This window comes from Rana temporaria, chromosome 10, assembly GCF_905171775.1.
Source record: "Rana temporaria chromosome 10, aRanTem1.1, whole genome shotgun sequence".
NCBI classification, from domain to species: Eukaryota; Metazoa; Chordata; class Amphibia; order Anura; family Ranidae; genus Rana; species Rana temporaria.
Genome location: NC_053498.1, coordinates 118601631 through 118622158, shown reverse-complemented (window position 1 = coordinate 118622158; position 20528 = coordinate 118601631). Strand labels below are relative to the sequence as shown.

The window sequence follows — 20528 nt, the reverse complement described above, 5'->3', positions numbered from 1 at the left end:
GGGGTCACCGCACTAGAAAGGTTGAGAACCACTGATCTAAACTAAAGCTACTGGGCAGTTTCACCGGTTCTCCTAGCTGCATCAGAGGAACGGCTGTGTTGTAACTATATACTTAGTATCAATCATTTCCTATCATTCTCTGATTCTGGATGGGATTTATTGTGCAGTATAAGATCTCACTATACTACAGTGCCTTGAAAAAGTATTCATACCCCCTTGAAAATGTTCCACATTTTGTCAGGTTACAACCTAAAACATACATTTATTTTACTGGGATTTTATGTGATAGACCAACACAAAGTGGCACATAATTGTGAAGTGGAAGGAAAATGATAAATGGTTTTCAATTTTTTATTTACAAATAAATATGTGAAAAGTGTGGCGTGCATTTGTATTCAGCCCCCTTTACTCTGATACCCCTAACTAAAATCTAGTGGAATCAATTGCCTTCAGAAGTCACCTAATTAGTAAATAGTGATAAACAAAGTGTGGTAACAGCGCTGTGGGGGAAGGGATAGGCAAGGAAGGGGAAAGGAAAAGGAGGGGGGTAAGGGGAACGTGGCTGAACTAAACAGTGAGGAAAAAGATATCTAAATGATACCAACAGAACAATACAGATAAAAGTGCAGTGAACAAACACCTACAATCTTGTAATAATTAGCAGTGAAGGTACATAGTATAAATGCTACTACATATACAAACACCCAAAAGTGCATATAATGAAGTGAAAAAAATGAGTGCGAAAAAACACAAAAATCACACATGTGATAAAGTCCTATCCATAAGTAAAGACCAGATCTAAAAGTCCAATAATAGCTCCACAAAGAAGTGTCTAGGTGAAATACCTCCACCCAAGATGCAGCATGCCAGATGAAATCTTCAGTGATAGCACCTCTGAGTGTACTAGCAGCTCACCTCACGGCTGGTTGTCCAAACAGCTAGCAGAAACATAGGTCAGAAGCTGGATGAGTGGGCTGATAAACACCTCCTAGTTCCTAATACAGCTACTGTATCAGCAGCCAATGTGGGTCATGGAAAAGAGAAGGAACCTCAAAATCGGTGAAGTCTTGAGATAATGCACTCACATATGTAAAGAGACAACGGGCATCAATCCACGAGTGCCGAACTCGTATCCCCCTCAGAGTGTCAGCTATACAGGTATTCTGATCTTCACACATCCAAATGGCAAGGCTTAGTATTTTTAATAAAGAACACTCACGGGCCACTGTTCTGTCTCTGAACGTGAACGTGTGAAGATCAGAATACACTCTCACCTGTATAGCTGACACTCTGAGGGGGATACGAGTTTGGCACTCGTGGATTGATGCCCGTTGTCTCTTTACATATGTGAGTGCATTATCTCAAGACTTCACCTTTTTTTGAGGTTCCCTCACAGTGTCACACTATATGCATTGCATATATCTTCTCTTTTCCATGACCCACATTTCAATCCATCATCCGAAAATGGAGAGTATGGCACAACTGCAAACCTACCAAGACATGGCCATCCACCTAAACTGACAGGCCCGACAAAGTGAGCATTAATCAGAGAAGCAGCCAAGAGGCCCATGGTAACTCTGGAGGAGCTGCAGAGATCCACAGATCAGGTGGGAGAATCTGTCCACAGGACAACTATTAGTTATGCACTCCACAAATCACATAGGTCCCGTTTGTAGAGACGAGACCAAAATTTAACTTTGTGGCCTAAAAGCAAAACACTATGGGGCAGATCCACAGACAGAGTACGCCGGCGTATCTACTGATACGCCGGCATACTTTCAAATTTCCCGCGTCGTATCGTCGTTTTGAATCCTCAAAACAAGATACGACGGCTTCTGGATTAGATCCGACAGGTGTACGTCTTCGCACGCCTTCGGATCTAAGATACAATTCTTCGGCGTCCGCTGGGTGGCGTTCACGTAGTTTTCCGCCTCGGGTATGCAAATTAGCTATTTGCGACGATCCACGAACGTACGAGCGGCCGGCGCATTTTTTTACGTCGTCTGTAGTCGGCTTTTTCCGGCGTATAGTTAAAGCTGCTATTTTGTCGCGTATAGTTACATTTGCCATGTTAAGTATGGCCGTCGTTCCCGCGTCGAAATTTGAATTTTTTCTTTTTTTTGCGTAAGTCGTCCGTGAATCAGAATGTACGTAAGTCACGTCTAAGTTTAAAAAATGACGTCCTTGCGACGTCATTTCGCGCGATGCACGGCGGGAAATTTTGAAACGGAGCATGCGCAGTTCAGTCGGCGCGGGGACGCGCTTCATTTAAATGAAACACGCCCCCTAATCGCCGATTTAAATACAGAAATACACTACGCCGCCGTAACTTACGGCGCAAATTCTTCCAGGATTCGAACCAGCCAAAAGTAAGTTACAGTGGCGTAGCGTATCTCTGCACCGATCTAATTCTATGTGAATCTGCCCCTATGTGTGACAGAAAACTAACACTGCACATCACCCTGAACACACCACCCCCATTGTGAAACATGGTGGTGGCAGCATCATGTTTTGGGGATGCTTTTTTTCAGCAGGGACAGGGAAACTTAGGTTTACCTTTTTGTGCATATGTCGTTTTGGCTCCAGAAACCCTATCCATTTTTGGTTGAGTTGGCAGAATACCACTCATGTACTAATATTCAGTGTTGTGTTTTTAGATCCCCTACATTTACATTGTATATGTCCACTCATCACATCTCTTTCAACAGTGTCCACTCATCATATACCTCTCATCAGTTTCCACTCATCACAACCCTATCATCTGTGTCCCCTCATCACAACCCCATCATCGGTGTCTCCTCATCACAGCCCCATCATCAGTGTCTCCTCATCACAACCCCATCATCAGTGCCTCCTCATCACAGCCCCATCATCAGTTTGCACTCATCACAGCCCCATCATCAGTTTCCACTCATCACAACCCCATCATCGGTGTCTCCTCATCACAGCACTATCATCAGTTTCCATTCATCATAACCCCATCATCAGTGGCTCCTCACCACAGCCCCATCATCGGTGTCCCCTCATCACAACCCCATAATCAGTTTACACTCATCACAACCCCATAATCGGTGTCTCCTCATCACAGCCCCATCATCGGTGTCCCCCTCATCACAGGCCCATCATCAGTGTCCCCCTCATCACAGGCCCATCATCAGTGTCCCCCTCATCACAGGCCCATCATCGGTGTCCCCCTCATCACAGGCCCATCATCGGTGTCCCCCTCATCACAGGCCCATCATCGGTGTCCCCCTCATCACAGGCCCATCATCGGTGTCCCCCTCATCACAGGCCCATCATCGGTGTCCCCCTCATCACAGGCCCATCATCGGTGTCCCCTCATAACAGGCCCATCATCGGTGTCCCCTCATCACAACCCTATCATCAGTTTCCACTCATCTCAACCCCATCATCAGTGTCTCCTCATCACAGCTCCGTCATCTGTGTTTTTTCATCAATGTCACCTGCCTATGTCAGTCAAAGCAACAGGTTCATTTTATTGATGGCCCCATCCTCAATCACATAAATAAAGATTATCAGGCTGCTCCACTGCTATGGTCACCAGCCAGGTGTGAAAAGAAAACCCAGTGTAAGCTCAGTTGCTGATATTATAACTCAGGCAGAGCTATGGACTTCCCTGTAAGAGCACTGATTGGTCCATGACTGTCACATATGTGAGCCACATGCTCCTCCATACTAGGAAGTACTGGGTGTTTCCATGTTGGCTGTAAGGTGGATCTAAATTCTATTATAACCATTAGTGTCTCTCCACCTGCTGCTCTTTAACCTATACAAGTCCAAACACCATCACTATACTCACTGTTTTGGTCTTTCTAAAAATATCAAAAAGGGACTCAAACGGCAACAGAATTCCGACAGAAGTTCTAACTCTCTTTTTACTGGATTTGGACTCAAAATAAATAAAAAAAACTGATTAACAGATTCTAAATGCCATTCAATTTTGATATCTGACATACAAATAAATATGTATTCAAGAGAAACCAATGTCATGAAGAGTATCAACATCCTGCTCGATGACAATGTAATTGCTTTAAAAAATAAGGTTTTATTTATTTTTCTTTCTGTAGCAATGGACTTTTGGGCAGAGGAGAGGGCACCCAGCTTTCGTGAACAAAATCTTATTTCCGATGAAAAGCCAACTGATGGAAGGATCTATGTCATGTATCATGGAACAACATCTACTTCAGCTGACAATATCATGAGAAATGGATTTAGTCAGTCAAAAGATGGCATGCTAGGACGAGGTGTCTACATTAGTAGAGATTTAAGAAAAGCTAAACGTTACCCCTTAAATGATAAATCGGATCAGGTTATTTTGAAACTCAGGGTTAATGTAGGCAGGGTAAAAAAAATAAATCGTCAAGGTCACCGTCTGCAAAAGACATGGCATGATGAGGGCTATGATACAGCATGGGTACCTCCAAATTGTGGAATGGTTCCGAGTGGCTTAGAGGAAGATTGTGTTTGGGATCCTAAGAGGATCAAGGTTGTTAAAAAAATTGTGACAAACGATTCCACTGAACCGCAAGTAGAGCCATATTTTTGCAGGTTAGTTTAACTAAATAAAATAAAAGTGGAATTTGAATGGCTTCATTTTGTAACTGTGTGCCAATAAAATGTATCATTCAGTTTGAATCTGCACCCGTTGTGATTTTCTTCAACCACTTCAATACCGGGCTTTTATACCACCTCAATACCGGGCTTTTATACCACCTCAATACCGGGCTTTTATACCACCTCAATACGGGGCTTTTATACCACCTCAATACCGGGCTTTTATACCACCTCAATACCGGGCTTTTAAACCACCTCAATACGGGCCTTTTATACCACCTCAATACCGGGCTTTTATACCACCTCAATACCGGGCTTTTATACCACCTCAATACCAGGCTTTAATACCACCTCAATACGGGGCTTTTATACCACCTCAATACGGGGCTTTTATACCACCTCAATACTGGGCTTTTAAACCACCTCAATACTGGGCTTTTATACCACCTCAATACCGGGCTTTTAAACCACCTCAATACGGGCCTTTTATACCACCTCAATACCGGGCTTTTATACCACCTCAATACCGGGCTTTTATACCACCTCAATACGGGGCCTATTCTGGCACTTCTCTCCTACATGTACAAATCATCATTCTTTTGCTAGAAAATTACTCAGAACCCCCAAACATTATACAGGGAGTGCAGAATTATTAGGCAAGTTGTATTTTTGAGGATTAATTTTATTATTGAACAACAACCATGTTCTCAATGAACCCAAAAAACTCATTAATATCAAAGCTGAATATTTTTGGAAGTAGTTTTTAGTTTGTTTTTAGTTTTAGCTATTTTAGGGGGATATCTGTGTGGGCAGGTGACTATTACTGTGCATAATTATTAGGCAACTTAACAAAAATAAAATATATACCCATTTCAATTATTTATTTTTACCAGCGAAACCAATATAACATCTCAACATTCACAAATATACATTTCTGACATTCAAAAACAAAACAAAAACAAATCAGTGACCAATATAGCCACCTTTCTTTGCAAGGACACTCAAAAGCCTGCCATCCATGGATTCTGTCAGTGTTTTGATCTGTTCACCATCAACATTGCGTGCAGCAGCAACCACAGCCTCCCAGACACTGTTCAGAGAGGTGTACTGTTTTCCCTCCTTGTAAATCTCACATTTGATGATGGACCACAGGTTCTCAATGGGGTTCAGATCAGGTGAACAAGGAGGCCATGTCATTAGATTTTCTTCTTTTATACCCTTTCTTGCCAGCCACGCTGTGGAGTACTTGGACGCGTGTGATGGAGCATTGTCCTGCATGAAAATCATGTTTTTCTTGAAGGATGCAGACTTCTTCCTGTACCACTGCTTGAAGAAGGTGTCTTCCAGAAACTGGCAGTAGGACTGGGAGTTGAGCTTGACTCCATCCTCAACCCGAAAAGGCCCCACAAGCTCATCTTTGATGATACCAGCCCAAACCAGTACTCCACCTCCACCTTGCTGGCGTCTGAGTCGGACTGGAGCTCTCTGCCCTTTACCAATCCAGCCACGGGCCCATCCATCTGGCCCATCAAGACTCACTCTCATTTCAGCAGTCCATAAAACCTTAGAAAAATCAGTCTTGAGATATTTCTTGGCCCAGTCTTGACGTTTCAGCTTGTGTGTCTTGTTCAGTGGTGGTCGTCTTTCAGCCTTTCTTACCTTGGCCATGTCTCTGAGTATTGCACACCTTGTGCTTTTGGGCACCCCAGTGATGTTGCAGCTCTGAAATATGGCCAATCTGGTGGCAAGTGGCATCTTGGCAGCTGCTCGCTTGACTTTTCTCAGTTCATGGGCAGTTATTTTGCGCCTTGGTTTTTCCACACGCTTCTTGCGACCCTGTTGACTATTTCAATGAAACGCTTGATTGTTCGATGATCACGCTTCAGAAGCTTTGCAATTTTAAGAGTGCTGCATCCCTCTGCAAGATATCTCACTATTTTTGACTTTTCTGAGCCTGTCAAGTCCTTCTTTTGACCCATTTTGCCAAAGGAAAGGAAGTTGCCTAATAATTATGCACACCTGATATAGGGTGTTGATGTCATTAGACCACAAACCTTCTCATTACAGAGATGCACATCACCTAATATGCTTAATTGGTAGTAGGCTTTCGAGCCTATACAGCTTGGAGTAAGACAACATGCATAAAGAGGATGATGTGGTCAAAATACTCATTTGCCTAATAATTCTGCACTCACTGTATATGTTTTTTTTTTTAGCAGACATCCTAGGGAATAAAATGACGGTCATTGCAACTTTTTATCTTGCATGGTATTTGCGAAATAATATTTCAAACGCCTTTTTTTGGAAAAAAATGGTTTCATGAATTAAAAAATAACAAAACAGTAAAGTTAGCCCAATTTTTTGGTAAAATATGAAAGTTGATGTTACGCCGGGTAAATAGATTCCTAACACGTTACGCTTTAAAATTGCGCACACTATTGGAATGATGGAATGTCACCAAACTTCGTCACCTAAAAATCTCCATAGGCGACTCTTTGGAAATGTTTACAGATTACCAGTTTAGAGTTACAGATTCTGATAAGCCCCCCGCCCGCAGACCCCCACAACCACCGGGCAAGGGTTGTGGGGATGAGGCCCTTGTCCCCATCAACATGGGGACATCCTCCCCATGTTGAGGGCATGTGGCCTGGTACGGTTCAGGAGAGGGGGGGCACACTCTGTCCCCCCTCTTTTCTGCGGCCGGCCAGGTTAATGTGCTCGGATAAGGGGTCTGGTATGAATTTTTGGGGGAACTCCAAGACATTTTTTTTTAATTTGGGGTGGAGTTCCCCTTAAAATCCACACCAGACCTGAAGGGTCTGAAATGGATATTTGGGGGAACCCCACATAATTTTTTTTTTAAATTGACAGCGGGGTTCCCCTTAATATCAATTCCAGACCTGAAGGGCCTGGTAATGGAATTTGGGGGGACCCCCACGCTATTTATTTTTATTTTTTATGAATAAATTCTCTCTGAATTGCCAGAGCCGACAATTCATTATAGCCGCAAGTCCGGTTTTAAAAGACTTTTTTTCCTTTCAGAAATGACACTTTGTGCAGGGACAGTTCTATGTACGGGAAACATGCGATATTTCACATGCTAACTTTACACCCCCCCCCCCTAGGTACGAAATTTAAAGTAATATTTCACTTTTATTGTTTCACTTTTAGCATTATTAAATTCACTGCTCCCGAAAAAACTTCAGTTTTTAAAACTTTTTTTTGCATTGATACATGTTTCCTGGGACAGGACCCAGGTCCCCAAACATTTTTGGGACAATTACTTGCATATTAGCCTTTAAAATTAGCACTTTAGATTTCAAATGTTCGAGTCCCATAGACTTTAATAGGGTTCTAAAGTTCACACGAACATTTGGTGTGTTCGCAGGTTCTGGTGAGAACCGAACGGGGGGTGTTCGGCTCATCTCTAATGGCTATATATTATTCTCAAGTAATAAGCTGTTAAGCTGTAAAACTATAAAAACCTGGCTATTGAACCTGACTGGGAGAAACCCGAAACAGAAAAAAGGGACAAATATTTAAGGAAAACAGTAAATGGATGGACTAGCATCCATCAAAGAAATTCAAGATAAGAATCCATTTCCTTTAGAGCCCTTTCACAGCAGCTTTTGAGCGCTGAAAAAATTGCTCCAAAAATGCCCCTCTCCATTAAAATTAATTGAAAACGCGGTAAAGCGCGGTAAAATCGCGGTAAAATAGCTGTGTTTTACCGCTATTTTAACGCTCCGCTATAGGCGTTTCCAGTGTGAGCCCTTTCACACTGGAAACGCCTATAGCGGAGCGTTAAAATAGCAGTAAAACACCGCTATTTTACCACATTTTTACCACGATTTTACCGTGTTTTCAATTCATTTTAATGGAGAGGGGCGTTTTTGGAGCGTTTTTTTTCAACGCTTAAAAGCTGTGCCAGCGCTCAAAAGCTGCTCCAGCGCAACGCCTCAGTGTGAAAGGGTCCACTGAGATGCATGGGGAGCGTTTTAACAGCGAAAATGCGGCAAAAACGCCACAAAAACGCACCAGTGTGAAAGGGCTCTTAATTTTACGATTGTATGGGTATTGACACCAATGTGGATACACACATAGCCCGATAAGAATGGAATGGACAGAGTATATCGCAATCGAATACATGCTGGAACGCAAGACTAAGGCCCCATACACACGATAGAATCCATCCGCGGATAAATCCGTGCAAATGGGTTTCAGCGGATAGATTCTATGGTGTGTACACTCCAGCGGATAATTATCCGCGGATATTTTTCCGTCGAATCGCTTTTCAGCAGATCAAATATTTGCTGACATGCTTAACAAATATATCCGCTGTGAAGCTATCCGACGGATATATCCGTTGGTTAGTACACAATATCCGCGGATAAAAATCCCGCGCATGCTCAGACGAAATAAGGGGATGGGAGCACTCGTTCAGGTAAAACTCTCGTTTGTTTGTGATATGGCACATTCGTCCTTTTAAAGCTCTATTGTGTCGTTTCTTGCCTCTTTTTTTTTCTGCGTTCTCTTGCTAGAATAAACCCGTTCTCTTGCTGATGCTATCTATCCAGATGTTGTAACTTTATTTTAGTCCTCCACATGTCTATGTTTTTTGGTTTATTTTTAAATGCAATGTTTTTTTTTTTGGTGTTTATTTATTTTTTTTTCTTTGTGCAATTTATGGCACCATTGTTTTTTCTTGCACATTTTTTTAGTTATTTTGTTTTGGTGTGCAATTTATGGCACCATTGTTTTTTCTTGCACATTTTTTTTTAATATTTTTTTGGTGTGCAATTTATGGCACCATTGTTTTTGTTTGCACTTTTCTTTTTTTTTCTTTGTGCAATTTATGGCACCATTGTTTTTTCATGCACATTTTATAATTTTTTTAGTTTTTTGTGCAATTTATGGCACCATTGTTTTTTCATGCACATTTTATAATTTTTTTTTTTTTTTGTGCAATTTATGGCACCATTGTTTGTTCTTGCACATTTTTTTTTTGGGTGAGGTTATGTCACCATTTTTGTTATGCGTGTGTTTTTCCTTTTTGGTTTCACCAAGTTGGTACACCAAATGTCCCCCCCCCCCCAAGGAGTTGGTGTCCTTTCTAAATGACACATATTACCAAAAATGTTTCATGCCTAATCAACACAGTGTAAAAAAACAATAGACAAGGTATTTCTGAAAATAAAATCACCATTTATTTCAAACCTAATTCACCACAAAAATAACTAGAAGGGCAGCACTTGCTGAGATAGCAACATACATGCAGACTTGTGTTCCAGACTGCACAGGCAACATAGTCAAGGACAAAATGGCAAACCTTGAGGACCGCATACCGACAACTAAAGAGAACAACCACAAAAAACAAAAACCAGGAGCAGCAGCAAGTGAGCCAATGGAGCCCAGGCTGTGGTAGTCCAAAAAGCAAAAAGTTTTTGGGGGATCAAATGGAAGGCCGGGAATCATCTTCTCCTGTTCCTTGTAACCCTCCTTGCAGCAGATCTTCCACGGATCCGGAAAACGGCCTCTTGCAGATGGGGAGGATGTGGCAGCAGGAGGAGGTAACAGATGTTGGGCAGGATGGGCCGGGTCACTGAGCTCGGTGTCATCGGTCAACCAGCCCCTCTGCATCCATAGAATCACCTTATTAAATAGGTTCCTGGCACGCCTCTGATCTTCCTCCCCCCCTGTTGATAGTTCGTGTGCCACATAGGCACTGTAGGCCTCAGTGCGGGTCAGGGGGGCCCTCATTATGGCGCTCGCCTCCCTGATCATCTCGAGGCTCCTATCCTCAACTTCCCTCCTGCGCCTCATTAGGCCTGCTTGCCTGACCTGGGGGGGAGGGACATGCATGCTTGTGCTAGCCCTGGGCCTGGGGCCCTCCTGACTAGTGCTTGGCCCGGCCTCCTCCTCCTGGCTGCCAATGACCCCTTCCTCCTGGCTGGCATGCATCTCGGGCTCAGTAGCCGTCAAATCCAGGCTGGTCACTTCTTCCTGTGGCAAAAAAGGGACATTTTTTACAATTTGACACCAGCAAATCACACACATTTTCATGCTCTAGACTGGTTTGTTTTATCTTACTTTAATCTTTAATCTACTCTCCTTCTGATCCCTGCACTTGTCATCCAGGACCACTATTTTTATGACCACGACTTTTCTAGGCCATTTTTTCTTTTGTGCTTACAATATCAACTCAAGAATTAAACCATAATTAGCAGCACAAAAATTTGGTGTAAAATACTCTACCTCATCAGAAGAAGTGCTCAGTCGAAGATCTGGACGCATGCCAGCCAGCCCCTCACTGTTCTCCTCCTGTCTACGGTGATCCGTGGAAGGTCTGCTGCCCTGCTGTCTGGGAGGAAGGCTTGACATTGATCGCCGGCCATCCATTTGATCCCCCAAAAACTCCAGCTCCTGGTAGTACCACAGACTTGGCTCCGTGGACTCGCTTGCTGCTGCTCCTGATTGTTGCTCCCGTAGTTGTTTTCTTTTTGTGCGGAATGCGGCCCTCAGGTTGTTTATTTTGTTCTTGACTATGTGGCCTGTGCAGTCGGGAACCCATGTCTGCATATATGTTGCAATCTCAGCAAGTGCTGTCCTTCGGCGCGCCCGATTTTTATACAGGGGGTGTCTGCTATCCCAAAGTAGGGGCGTCTCACGATACTTCGCAATAAGGCGACTTATAGCTTCTTGGCCCACAATCTGGTCCATTTTATTTTTGTATGTTTTTTTCCAAAACACACAATTAACACACTGTAAAAATAAAAATAAAGAAGCATTAAAAAATGCACAGCATTCACATTGTAAGAATATGTGGCACCAGATTTCAAAACTACTATGCAAACACAGTGTCTCCTGCAGCTAAAATGCTGCCCAGCTCTGCCCCATTGTTGTGACCAACAATTATTTCACATGCAGACCATTTTTGAATAAAGTTTGCTAAATACGTGTCATCTCTAACCATCCTCCATTTTTGATATTTTGACCATTCCTCAAGGCACTATTTCATGTGTACCTAGCATGCCCCTCATCATTCCTGACATAGAAATACACTTCACATACTAACCTCTGGCCAACCAACACAGAACAATACTTGCATGATCACAATACACCTGGCAAAAACTACAAATACGTAGAGCATTCTTCAAATCTAGATTAAAGTGATGTGTGAAAGCATTGTGAGAAGGAATTACCGTTTTGGGGACACAAGAAACATAAGTAGCGTTAAAAGGGTGCAAACAACAGACCAAACCCCAATCCCATGGCTCTATATTTTTTAGGCCTCTGCTGATCCCATGTTCCAATTTTCTTACCTTATTATCTCTAGCTCCTCGTGAAGCACCTTGAAATAATCTCTGCGTAACGTACGTAACCACGTAGGTTCCCTTTTATACACTCCGCGTATGCGTGACACCCCGCCTTCGTCACCTTTGCCATGCCCCCTAATCAATGTTAACTCAAAAAATATGGCGTTAAGTGTGTAACTTCTGTCAAATGTTATAATCATCTCCGCGTAACGTACGTAACCACGTGGCTTCCCTTCTATACATTCCGCGTGTGCGTGACACCCCGCCTTCGTCACCTTTGCCATGCCCCCTAATCAATGTTAACTCAAAAAATATGGCGTGAACTATGTAACTTCTGTGAAACGAGCGAATAATCTCCGCGTAACCTACGTAATTACGTCTTATTCATTCTCTACACTCCGCGTATGCATGAACCGCCGCCCTCGTACACGCCCATGACGGGACATTTCCTGGTTTCCACGCCCCTAATCTCTGTGGGGATGAAAGATGGCGATGACAGGCGAGCATGCACGGAGCTCTCAGGCCAGAAGTGAGGGGACAGAGGCAGGAACGTCCCGATCCCGTCCAAAACGGTATAAGGCCACTAATATGGCTTTTGAGGAAATGATTGAGCTTGTGGATATAATGCGGAGGATGGACTATGATGGCCAATATGGGCCATACAAGACCCCCAACCGCAGAAAGGGGAAAATAATGGAGAAGGTGGCAAGAAGAATGAAGAGAATGTTTGGGATCACCAGGTCCAAGGAGCAGCTACGGAAGCGGTGGTCTGATTTGAAACTGAGGGAGCCACATCAGTACAAGAGGATCAAAAAAATCTTAAAGAAAAGTAAGTTAATTATATTAGTTGGGGGGGGGGGGGAACCTTTTTAGATTTTTAGCTTGGTCAGGTAAATTTCTACATCTGTCTCCTTGGCCTGGTTGTACTTCTGAGCTCATGTTGAAATAGAAGGTGTTTTTCACAAACATTTTGCTTGGGCAACGACTGTTAATAGTAAACATCGTTGACATCAGCTTATTTCTCCCAAATACGATGTTGGCCCAGGAACAAAACACCTGGACATGCCTCTCTGGCCAAAAACATGGTTTGTAAACATTGTGTACAAATAGAGTTGTGGAAAATGCAAATCCAAGACTGTGTAATGCCAACAGTGCTACTAAGCTGGTGTTTTCATATCTGAAATCCAGAGCACCTGTGTCTCCACCTAAATATTAAGATTGTAATTTGTATGGTCTCCATGTTAAAATTTAAGGGGGGGACATCCATGTGTGTCACTTCGCTAAAAAGGGCCCGAATCAGAGCTTGCCATAGAAGTCATCCCAAATTTTTGAGTGGGGGGGGAGAAGACCCAATTTAGCCCCAAAAAAAAGCCTCTTCCTTAATAAAGCAATGTATCTGTGTGTTGATGAGTATACCTTTTTTTCTTTGTTTATTTAGGGGAAAGAAGACGCCTGCAGTTTGAGGAGGCTGAGAGGGCCAGACAAGGCCAACATCAAACATCTCGCCATGTGGAGGAGGAGGAGGATGTGGAAGGAAGAGAGGAGGATGTGGAGGAGGAGGAGGATGTGCAAGGAAGAGAGGAGGATGTGGAGGAGGAGGAGGATGTGCAAGGAAGAGAGGAGGATGTGGAGGAGGAGGAGGATGTGCAAGGAAGAGAGGAAGATGTGGAGGAGGAGGAGGATATGCAAGGAAGAGAGGAAGATGGAGTCATCTTGGATCTTGTACTTGTGGATGAGGAAGGGGAATTTGATGAGGAGGATTTTTGCAATTTAGAAGATGGTGGATTGATGGAAGGAGGAGTCGTGGAGGATGATGGGGAAGTGGTGCAAGAAGGAGGAGTGATTCAAGATGTCGAAGATGTGGAGGTTGGAAGGAGCACACCATCAGGTCAGTGTCACACCAGCTTGATATGGAAAAACAGATGTAGATAGGCTTGCCACCTCATCCCTTTATTCCCAAACACATATGGATTACACATGTTCTGTGGCTAGTGTAATGCTGATATGGCACCAGATGAGTTTAATTACCACCTTAATCAGCCACAGAACCTGTTAAATTAATATGTGTTCTGGTTTAAAGGGATGAGGTGGCAACCCTATATAGATCTAGACAGGCTTTTTCTCACATTGTATTTTTTTGGCTTCATTTTGTAGGGGATGAAGATGTTGGTCATCATTTTTCTGCCGCCAGTGCTGGAATAATTATACAGCAAGTGATGGAGTGCAGCAGTGAGATGGACAACATGCGCCAAAGACTGCTTCTCATGGAACAGAATGTGAAAAGTTACTTTTTAGAGTGCTGCACGGAGCTGGAAACTATGCGCCAAAAAATGATCGGGATAGAACAGAACTATAAAAACATCATTGACATGATGGGCCGGGTCAAAGACTGAACACCCCCCCCCACCCGCCCATCCCCCAACCAGTTTTATTTTGTGACTCAGCAATACGCCAAAATTTGAAGATGCACACACAGTGTGGCAACATGTGCTATCTGCCATCACAGAATCTTGATTATCTGTGCTTTGTGGGTACAACCCCCTCCTCGATTCTCAAGTAGTTTTGGAGGAAGGGTTTGCTCCCACATAACACAGACATTGATCACTCATGATGGCAGATAGCACATGTCACCCTTTGTCGGTGTTTTTATGTTGTAGAACTGACATTTGGCCATTTGTGTGTGCATCTTCAAATTTTGGCGTGTTCAGGTTTGAACTCACACCATGACTGGGATGTAAAAGTGACACATTTGTCTTTTATATTTTTTACACATTTTATATGTTTTAAAAAAAAAAAAGGCTTCAATCAAAAAGCCTGAAGAAAAAAAATAAATAAAAAATTATTAAAATTAAATTAAAAATTAAAAAAATAAAATATTTTATAATTTTTTTTAAAATTTTGTAAAATTATCAAAAATATTAAATAAATGAAAAAAAAAAAAATGGTAAAATAGAAGTTTTTTAGAATAAACCTTTCAAAATATTCTAAGTTTCACTAAAAAAGTTGGGTGAGAAATATGTCCAAAAAATTGGACCAAGATTTGAGCAATAATACAAAAAAAAAAAAAAAAGTTTTTGAAAAAAAATAAATAAAATAAAAAAATCTTGGTTTCAAAAATTCACACACAAAAATTCTGTTAAGTTTACATTTGTGAAATATTCTATTTGTGTGAAAAATGTTAAATTGTAATACATTGTTGGTGAACTTCAAAAATATAGGAGAATAATGATTGTAAAAAAAACGAGAATTCGATAACTAAAAAATATAACAACAAATAAAATCCTTGCAAAAACTCAAAGTTGACATGTTTGTTAGTAAAAATTTGAGTAAGCAAGGAAAATGAAAAAGCTCAAAATAAAAAAAGCTTTTCCAAAAACCAAACAATGAGTGGCTTTCTTCTTTTATATGCTGGATACCCAGTTTGTAGATGAGTGAATAATGTGCAATTGTGTTTATTTACTAAAACCTGAACCCTACATTTGGCACTAGAAGTGCACTATTTTTGGTGCAAACCAGGAAGACAGATAAAAAGCGAAAAAGCAGTAATGACAAACAACTGTATAAAGTCCAATGGTCTAATTATTTATAGTTCTGTGAATATTCCTTTCTTTTGGGGGCCGAATTAGAAAGTAATATCATCTGGCATAGCAATGGCCCCCCGACACATGAAGTACTCAACATATTTGTCGCGTACCTCACGAGCAGATTGGGTGCCAATGCCAGCGCGACCAGTGTCCAGCCCAGGGAGAGGATCTGAGAGTAGTCTTGCCTCAGAAACGCTGTCGGGTAGGTACGTCTGGGAATGCCTGCGTAAAAAGTTGTGCAAAATGCAGCAGGCAAATACAACGGTGTTCAATTTATATTCCGCCAGATGTATAGCTGTCAGGAACAGGCGGAACCGGTTGGTGAGAATCCCAAAGGCATTCTCGACTACCCTCCGAGCTCTGGACAACCGATAATTGAACACCCTCCTCTCGTAGGTGAGAGTCCTATGGGGAAAAGGCCGCATTAGGTGAGGTCCAAGCCCAAAAGCTTTGTCCGCTAGGAACACAAACGGAAGTCCTTCTACATTATCTTCATCTGGTGGCAATGCCAGATCACCAGTTTGGAGACGATCGTAGAATTCAGTCCGTGAGAACACTCCCCCATCTGACAGCCGGCCGTTCTTCCCCACGTCCACATAGAGAAACTCATACTGTGCCGACACCACCGCCATCAACACAATACTATGAAAACCCTTGTAGTTAAAATAGTAGGACCCCGAGTGGGGTGGGGGCACAATGCGGACGTGCTTCCCATCTATTGCACCACCGCAGTTCGGAAAATCACAACGCTGGGCAAATTGGGAAGCCACAGACTGCCATTCCTGTGGTGTGGAGGGTAGCTGTGGGGACAAACAAAAAAAAAATGTTTACTAATTTATCAGATAAACATTGCAATCACAATACAAAAACCATCATTGTGCAACTTCAACAACAGGATTCTAATTTCATACAATCATTGTGAAGTGAGTATTTAGTTAAAACAATATAGGCCCACTTAATTATCAGACTCCACATCCCTCTGATGATAGAGCAATAAACTAATTTCGGGGGGGGGCAGAGCTACAATTGATTAGCCAAAAATGCAAAAATTGGCTAGGTGGGTTTGGGCCTAGCAAAGCATGCTGGACAGGTTTATGGTGGGTAAGGACAAAATATGCAGGTAGGCCCAAAAAAAAAACATGTAAAGGTTAACAACATGCATGGGGAGAAAAGGGAACATCCCACACACAGCAGATTCCAATCTCATGGTTATTATGGAAGAAAAAAATATTAGACTTTCTCACACATTTAAAAAAAAAACATTGTGATGTTAAAATTAGGGAACTTACCTTAATATACTCCTCCTGCAGAACATGTATGATGGCAGTACACGTCTCCGGTATGATGACCCCAAGCGCCTGGGGAGAGATGCCTGTCGAGAACTTGAGGTCCTGCAGGCTCCTCCCAGTCGCCAGGTACCGCAACGTGGCAATAAGCCTCTGCTCGGCCGTGATGGATTCCTGCATCACAGTGTCCTGCCTCGTGATATAGGGGGACAGAAGTTCCAGCAGACGGTGGAATACGGGGTCCGTCATGCAGGGAAAATTCCTAAAATCATCAGGATTATTCTCCTGGAGTTCCCTAAGCAGAGGCATATGAGAAAAATGGTCACGCTGGCACAACCAATTCTTGGTCCAGAAACGCCTCCTCCCAGTGTTCCTGCCCAAACAACTGATTCGCTGAGCCTGTCCATAAGCAAACCCATAAACACCACCAATTCGCGAGAATCGACGATGCTGCTCCATCATGGATTCAAACCGACAGGCTGGTCAGTCAAGAACACACTCCAACAGAAAGCACCCCCAAATCCAGCACAACCTGCTAAGCCCGCACAACACACAGATACGAGCGCACAGTACGCGGAAACGTGCTGAAAGCCTGTGCCCGAATGCCAACTGCAAACCCGCAAGCACACGCACTGAACCCAAGAATACCACCTGTCAAACCGCGGAGACTGAAAAGCACGAATCGGCTCTAACCAAACCTTAACTAGCACGCGGTCACACGGAACTAGCAAAAGCGGAACAGAGGGCGGCGCCGTTGACTTTGGTCTTCCCCTTTATAGTGACGTCTTACGTGGTTTACGTTGCATACGTTCTGGTTCGCGGGGATTTTTATACGCTAGTGTGTACGTGACAGCGGATCAACAGATAAATCCGCCGATCCGCTGAAACCGATCCGCGGATAAATTCAAGCGCATGGATTCTATCGTGTGTATGGGGCCTCAGCTTTGGATGGAGTGGAGTGGAGAGGGATTAGAACCCCTGTCTGGGCCCCCATTAGGGAGATCCACCCTCTATTTGTCCTGTTTCCTGTTTATCATCGAAAGTGAAAGAAAATCCCAAATTCTTTTTGGGATGACATCGGAACACTAATGGAGGAAATAGTTACACACAGAGGCCCAGATTCTCAAAGACTTACGACGGCGTATCTCCAGATACGCCGTCGTAAGTCCGAATGGCCGCCTTCGTATCTATGCGCCTGATTCATAGAATTAGTTACGCATAGATTTGGCCAAGAAAATTAAAATGGTCCCAAAAATGTGTCAAAAGTGTCCGATGTGTCCGCCATAATGTCGCAGTCACGAAAAAAATCGCTGATTGCCGCCATTACTAGTAAAAAAAGAATTATTAATAAAAATGCCATAAAACTATCCCCTATTTTGTAAACGCTATAAATTTTGCGCAAACCAATCGATAAACTCTTATTCCAATTTTTTTTGTTTACCTAAAATAGGTAGAAGAAGACGTATCGGCCTAAAAGTTTTTTTTATATATTTTTTGGGGATATTTATTATAGCAAAAAGTAAAAAACATAGACATATAAAACTATATAAAATGCCAAGGGAACAGGATCTGTTTTTTTTTTGGTAACAAACATTTTTAATATCTCATAAAATGCTATCACCTTTCCAAGTTCTTTACGGTCTACTATAAAATACCTCCCATTGTGTTAAGGGTTCTAACATACATATTTTTTTAGGATGACAATACTCCATAGATACAGTACAGTGCACTGTTTAGGAGATATTTGCCATATAGGCTTGCGCCGACGTTATCTTCGCATGCGCACTGAAGAAAGGACACGATTGTGCTGTTTCTAAAGGTCCCGTGCCGTGACCGGTGGCAAACGGCAACTTCGGCCAGTCACAGAGCCGGAGTCCACGGCCCCGGAAGAAAGAGGCGTGAAGATGGATGTGGCCAGCGGGGACATCGCCAGCTTCGCTTGCAGTTAAGTGGCACATAATGGGCTAGTATGCGATGCATACTAGCCCATTATGCTTTTACTTTGCAGGGGGAAAAAGAGGAAGGGTTTGCTTCCTCTTTAAGTCAGGGACAAGTTCTGCATACTTGTATGCCTACATTCCTTATCTGCATACTTGTGTCAGATTAGTGTTTCAAAGTATTAGAACAAAAGGTCAGCATGACAGACAAGGAACTAGCATTTCCAGGAGGAAAGGTCAGCCATTGCAGCCTTCATGCTACTTTGCATGGGGGGTATAGTGAGGGGAACCTTTATAACAGATACATGGATAGCATTAATGGCTGTCACACTCCAGTAGCTGTGTTGGTGTGGAGAATAGGCCGACTACAACTTTACTTTTTCTAGCAACTTTTTTGGAATATGACAAAATTCCATTCATTATTTTTATTCACAGCAGCACATTGCAACACGCTGCCATGAAAAAAAGTGATGCACAGATCACGCCCTGCAGTCACGCCCGGGACAAGGGAGATGCAGGTGCAGTGTGGGATGGGGCATCACATGGTAAAATACACTGTGATCCCCATCTGTTCTCCCCCCAGGGGGCACAGATGCTGATCAATAATCTCCCTGTAGGTGAGAGAGAGGCAGAGCCACCGACACTGCCAGGAGGTACAAGAGCTGGGCCGGGAAGGTGAAATGCGTGGAGGTGGGGAGGTGGAGTGGAGATGTGTGCAGAGGTCAGAACTGAGGGGGGGGGGCGTGACACTCCTCAACTCTGAACTGTTTACACAGCACACCCCTTAACTCTGCACTCTGTACAAGGCGCACCCCTGAACTCTACAATGCACATGACAAATCGTGTGAATCGCCTAAGGCTCCATTCACATTAGCGTGTCTCTAAAGTCACACGATTTCCAGTCTGACTTTGGAGCACAACTCTGATCCAACTTTACATTCAGTGGTTCTATGTTGCATCAAAAGTCGCACCAAAGTAGTGCAGGCAACTTTTAAAAGTCACTGCGACTTTAAGTAAACCCCCCCCCCCCCCAGGTCCGTACCAGGCCCTTCCGGTCTGGTATAGATTTAGAGTGGACACCCCCATGCGCGCCAATAAAAAAAAAAGGCATGGTGCCCCCCCCCCCCAAAATTCATACCAGACCCTTATCCGAGCATGCAGCCCGTCAGGAAAGGCAGGGGTCGAACGAGCGCCCCCTCTGAACCACACCAGGCCGCATGCCCTCGACATTTTCTTTCCAACAACCCCCAGATCCTAACCCCCCCTCCTCCTCCATGTGAATGAGTAGGGGGTACCCCTAACCATTCCTAAAAAAATGTGCAGTTTTACAAAACACAAGAGACAGTTTTTGACAAGTCTTTTATTAAAACTTTTTTTTTCTCGTCTTGTCCCTCTGGTGCTTCTTCTTCTTTCTCTTCTATCTCCGCTGGTTTCTTCTCCCTCTTCGCTCCGGTAATGTCGTCGTCTTCTTTGTCTGCTGCAGCCTGCAGAAAAAATAAAAAATAACAAACAATCTTCCCCTGTTTCTGGGTGCCTGCGTTGCGTCGGCTCCCGCTGTCTGCCATTATTTATATAGCCAGGGGGCGTGGCCATCGGGTGACATCACACAGAGATCCCGCCCATGTTATGCCACGCCCACTCATCCCCTCCCTTTCCTGACCTGCCGGGCTACATGCTCAGATAAGGATCTATTGATTTTGAGGGGGACCCCGTGCCATTTTTTTACAATTATTTTTGGCGTGGGGGTGTCGTATCCAAATCCATACCAGATCAGAAGGGCATGGTATGAACCTGAGGGGGGACTCTATGCTGTTTTTTTTTTTTTTTTTT

At 43.3% G+C, this 20528-nt stretch overlaps 1 protein-coding gene across 1 annotated transcript in view; it reads left to right on the top strand.

Moving 5' to 3' along the window:
* LOC120915857 overlaps positions 1-4656 on the top strand; it is a 65015-nt gene extending 60359 nt beyond the window's left edge. Inside the window, exon 6 of the mRNA XM_040326666.1 lies at positions 4089-4656. Within this exon, the coding sequence (XP_040182600.1) occupies positions 4089-4579 (491 nt within the window). The 3' untranslated portion in view covers positions 4580-4656. The remainder of the gene's footprint in view (positions 1-4088) is intronic.
* Positions 4657-20528: the final 15872 nt, after the last annotated feature.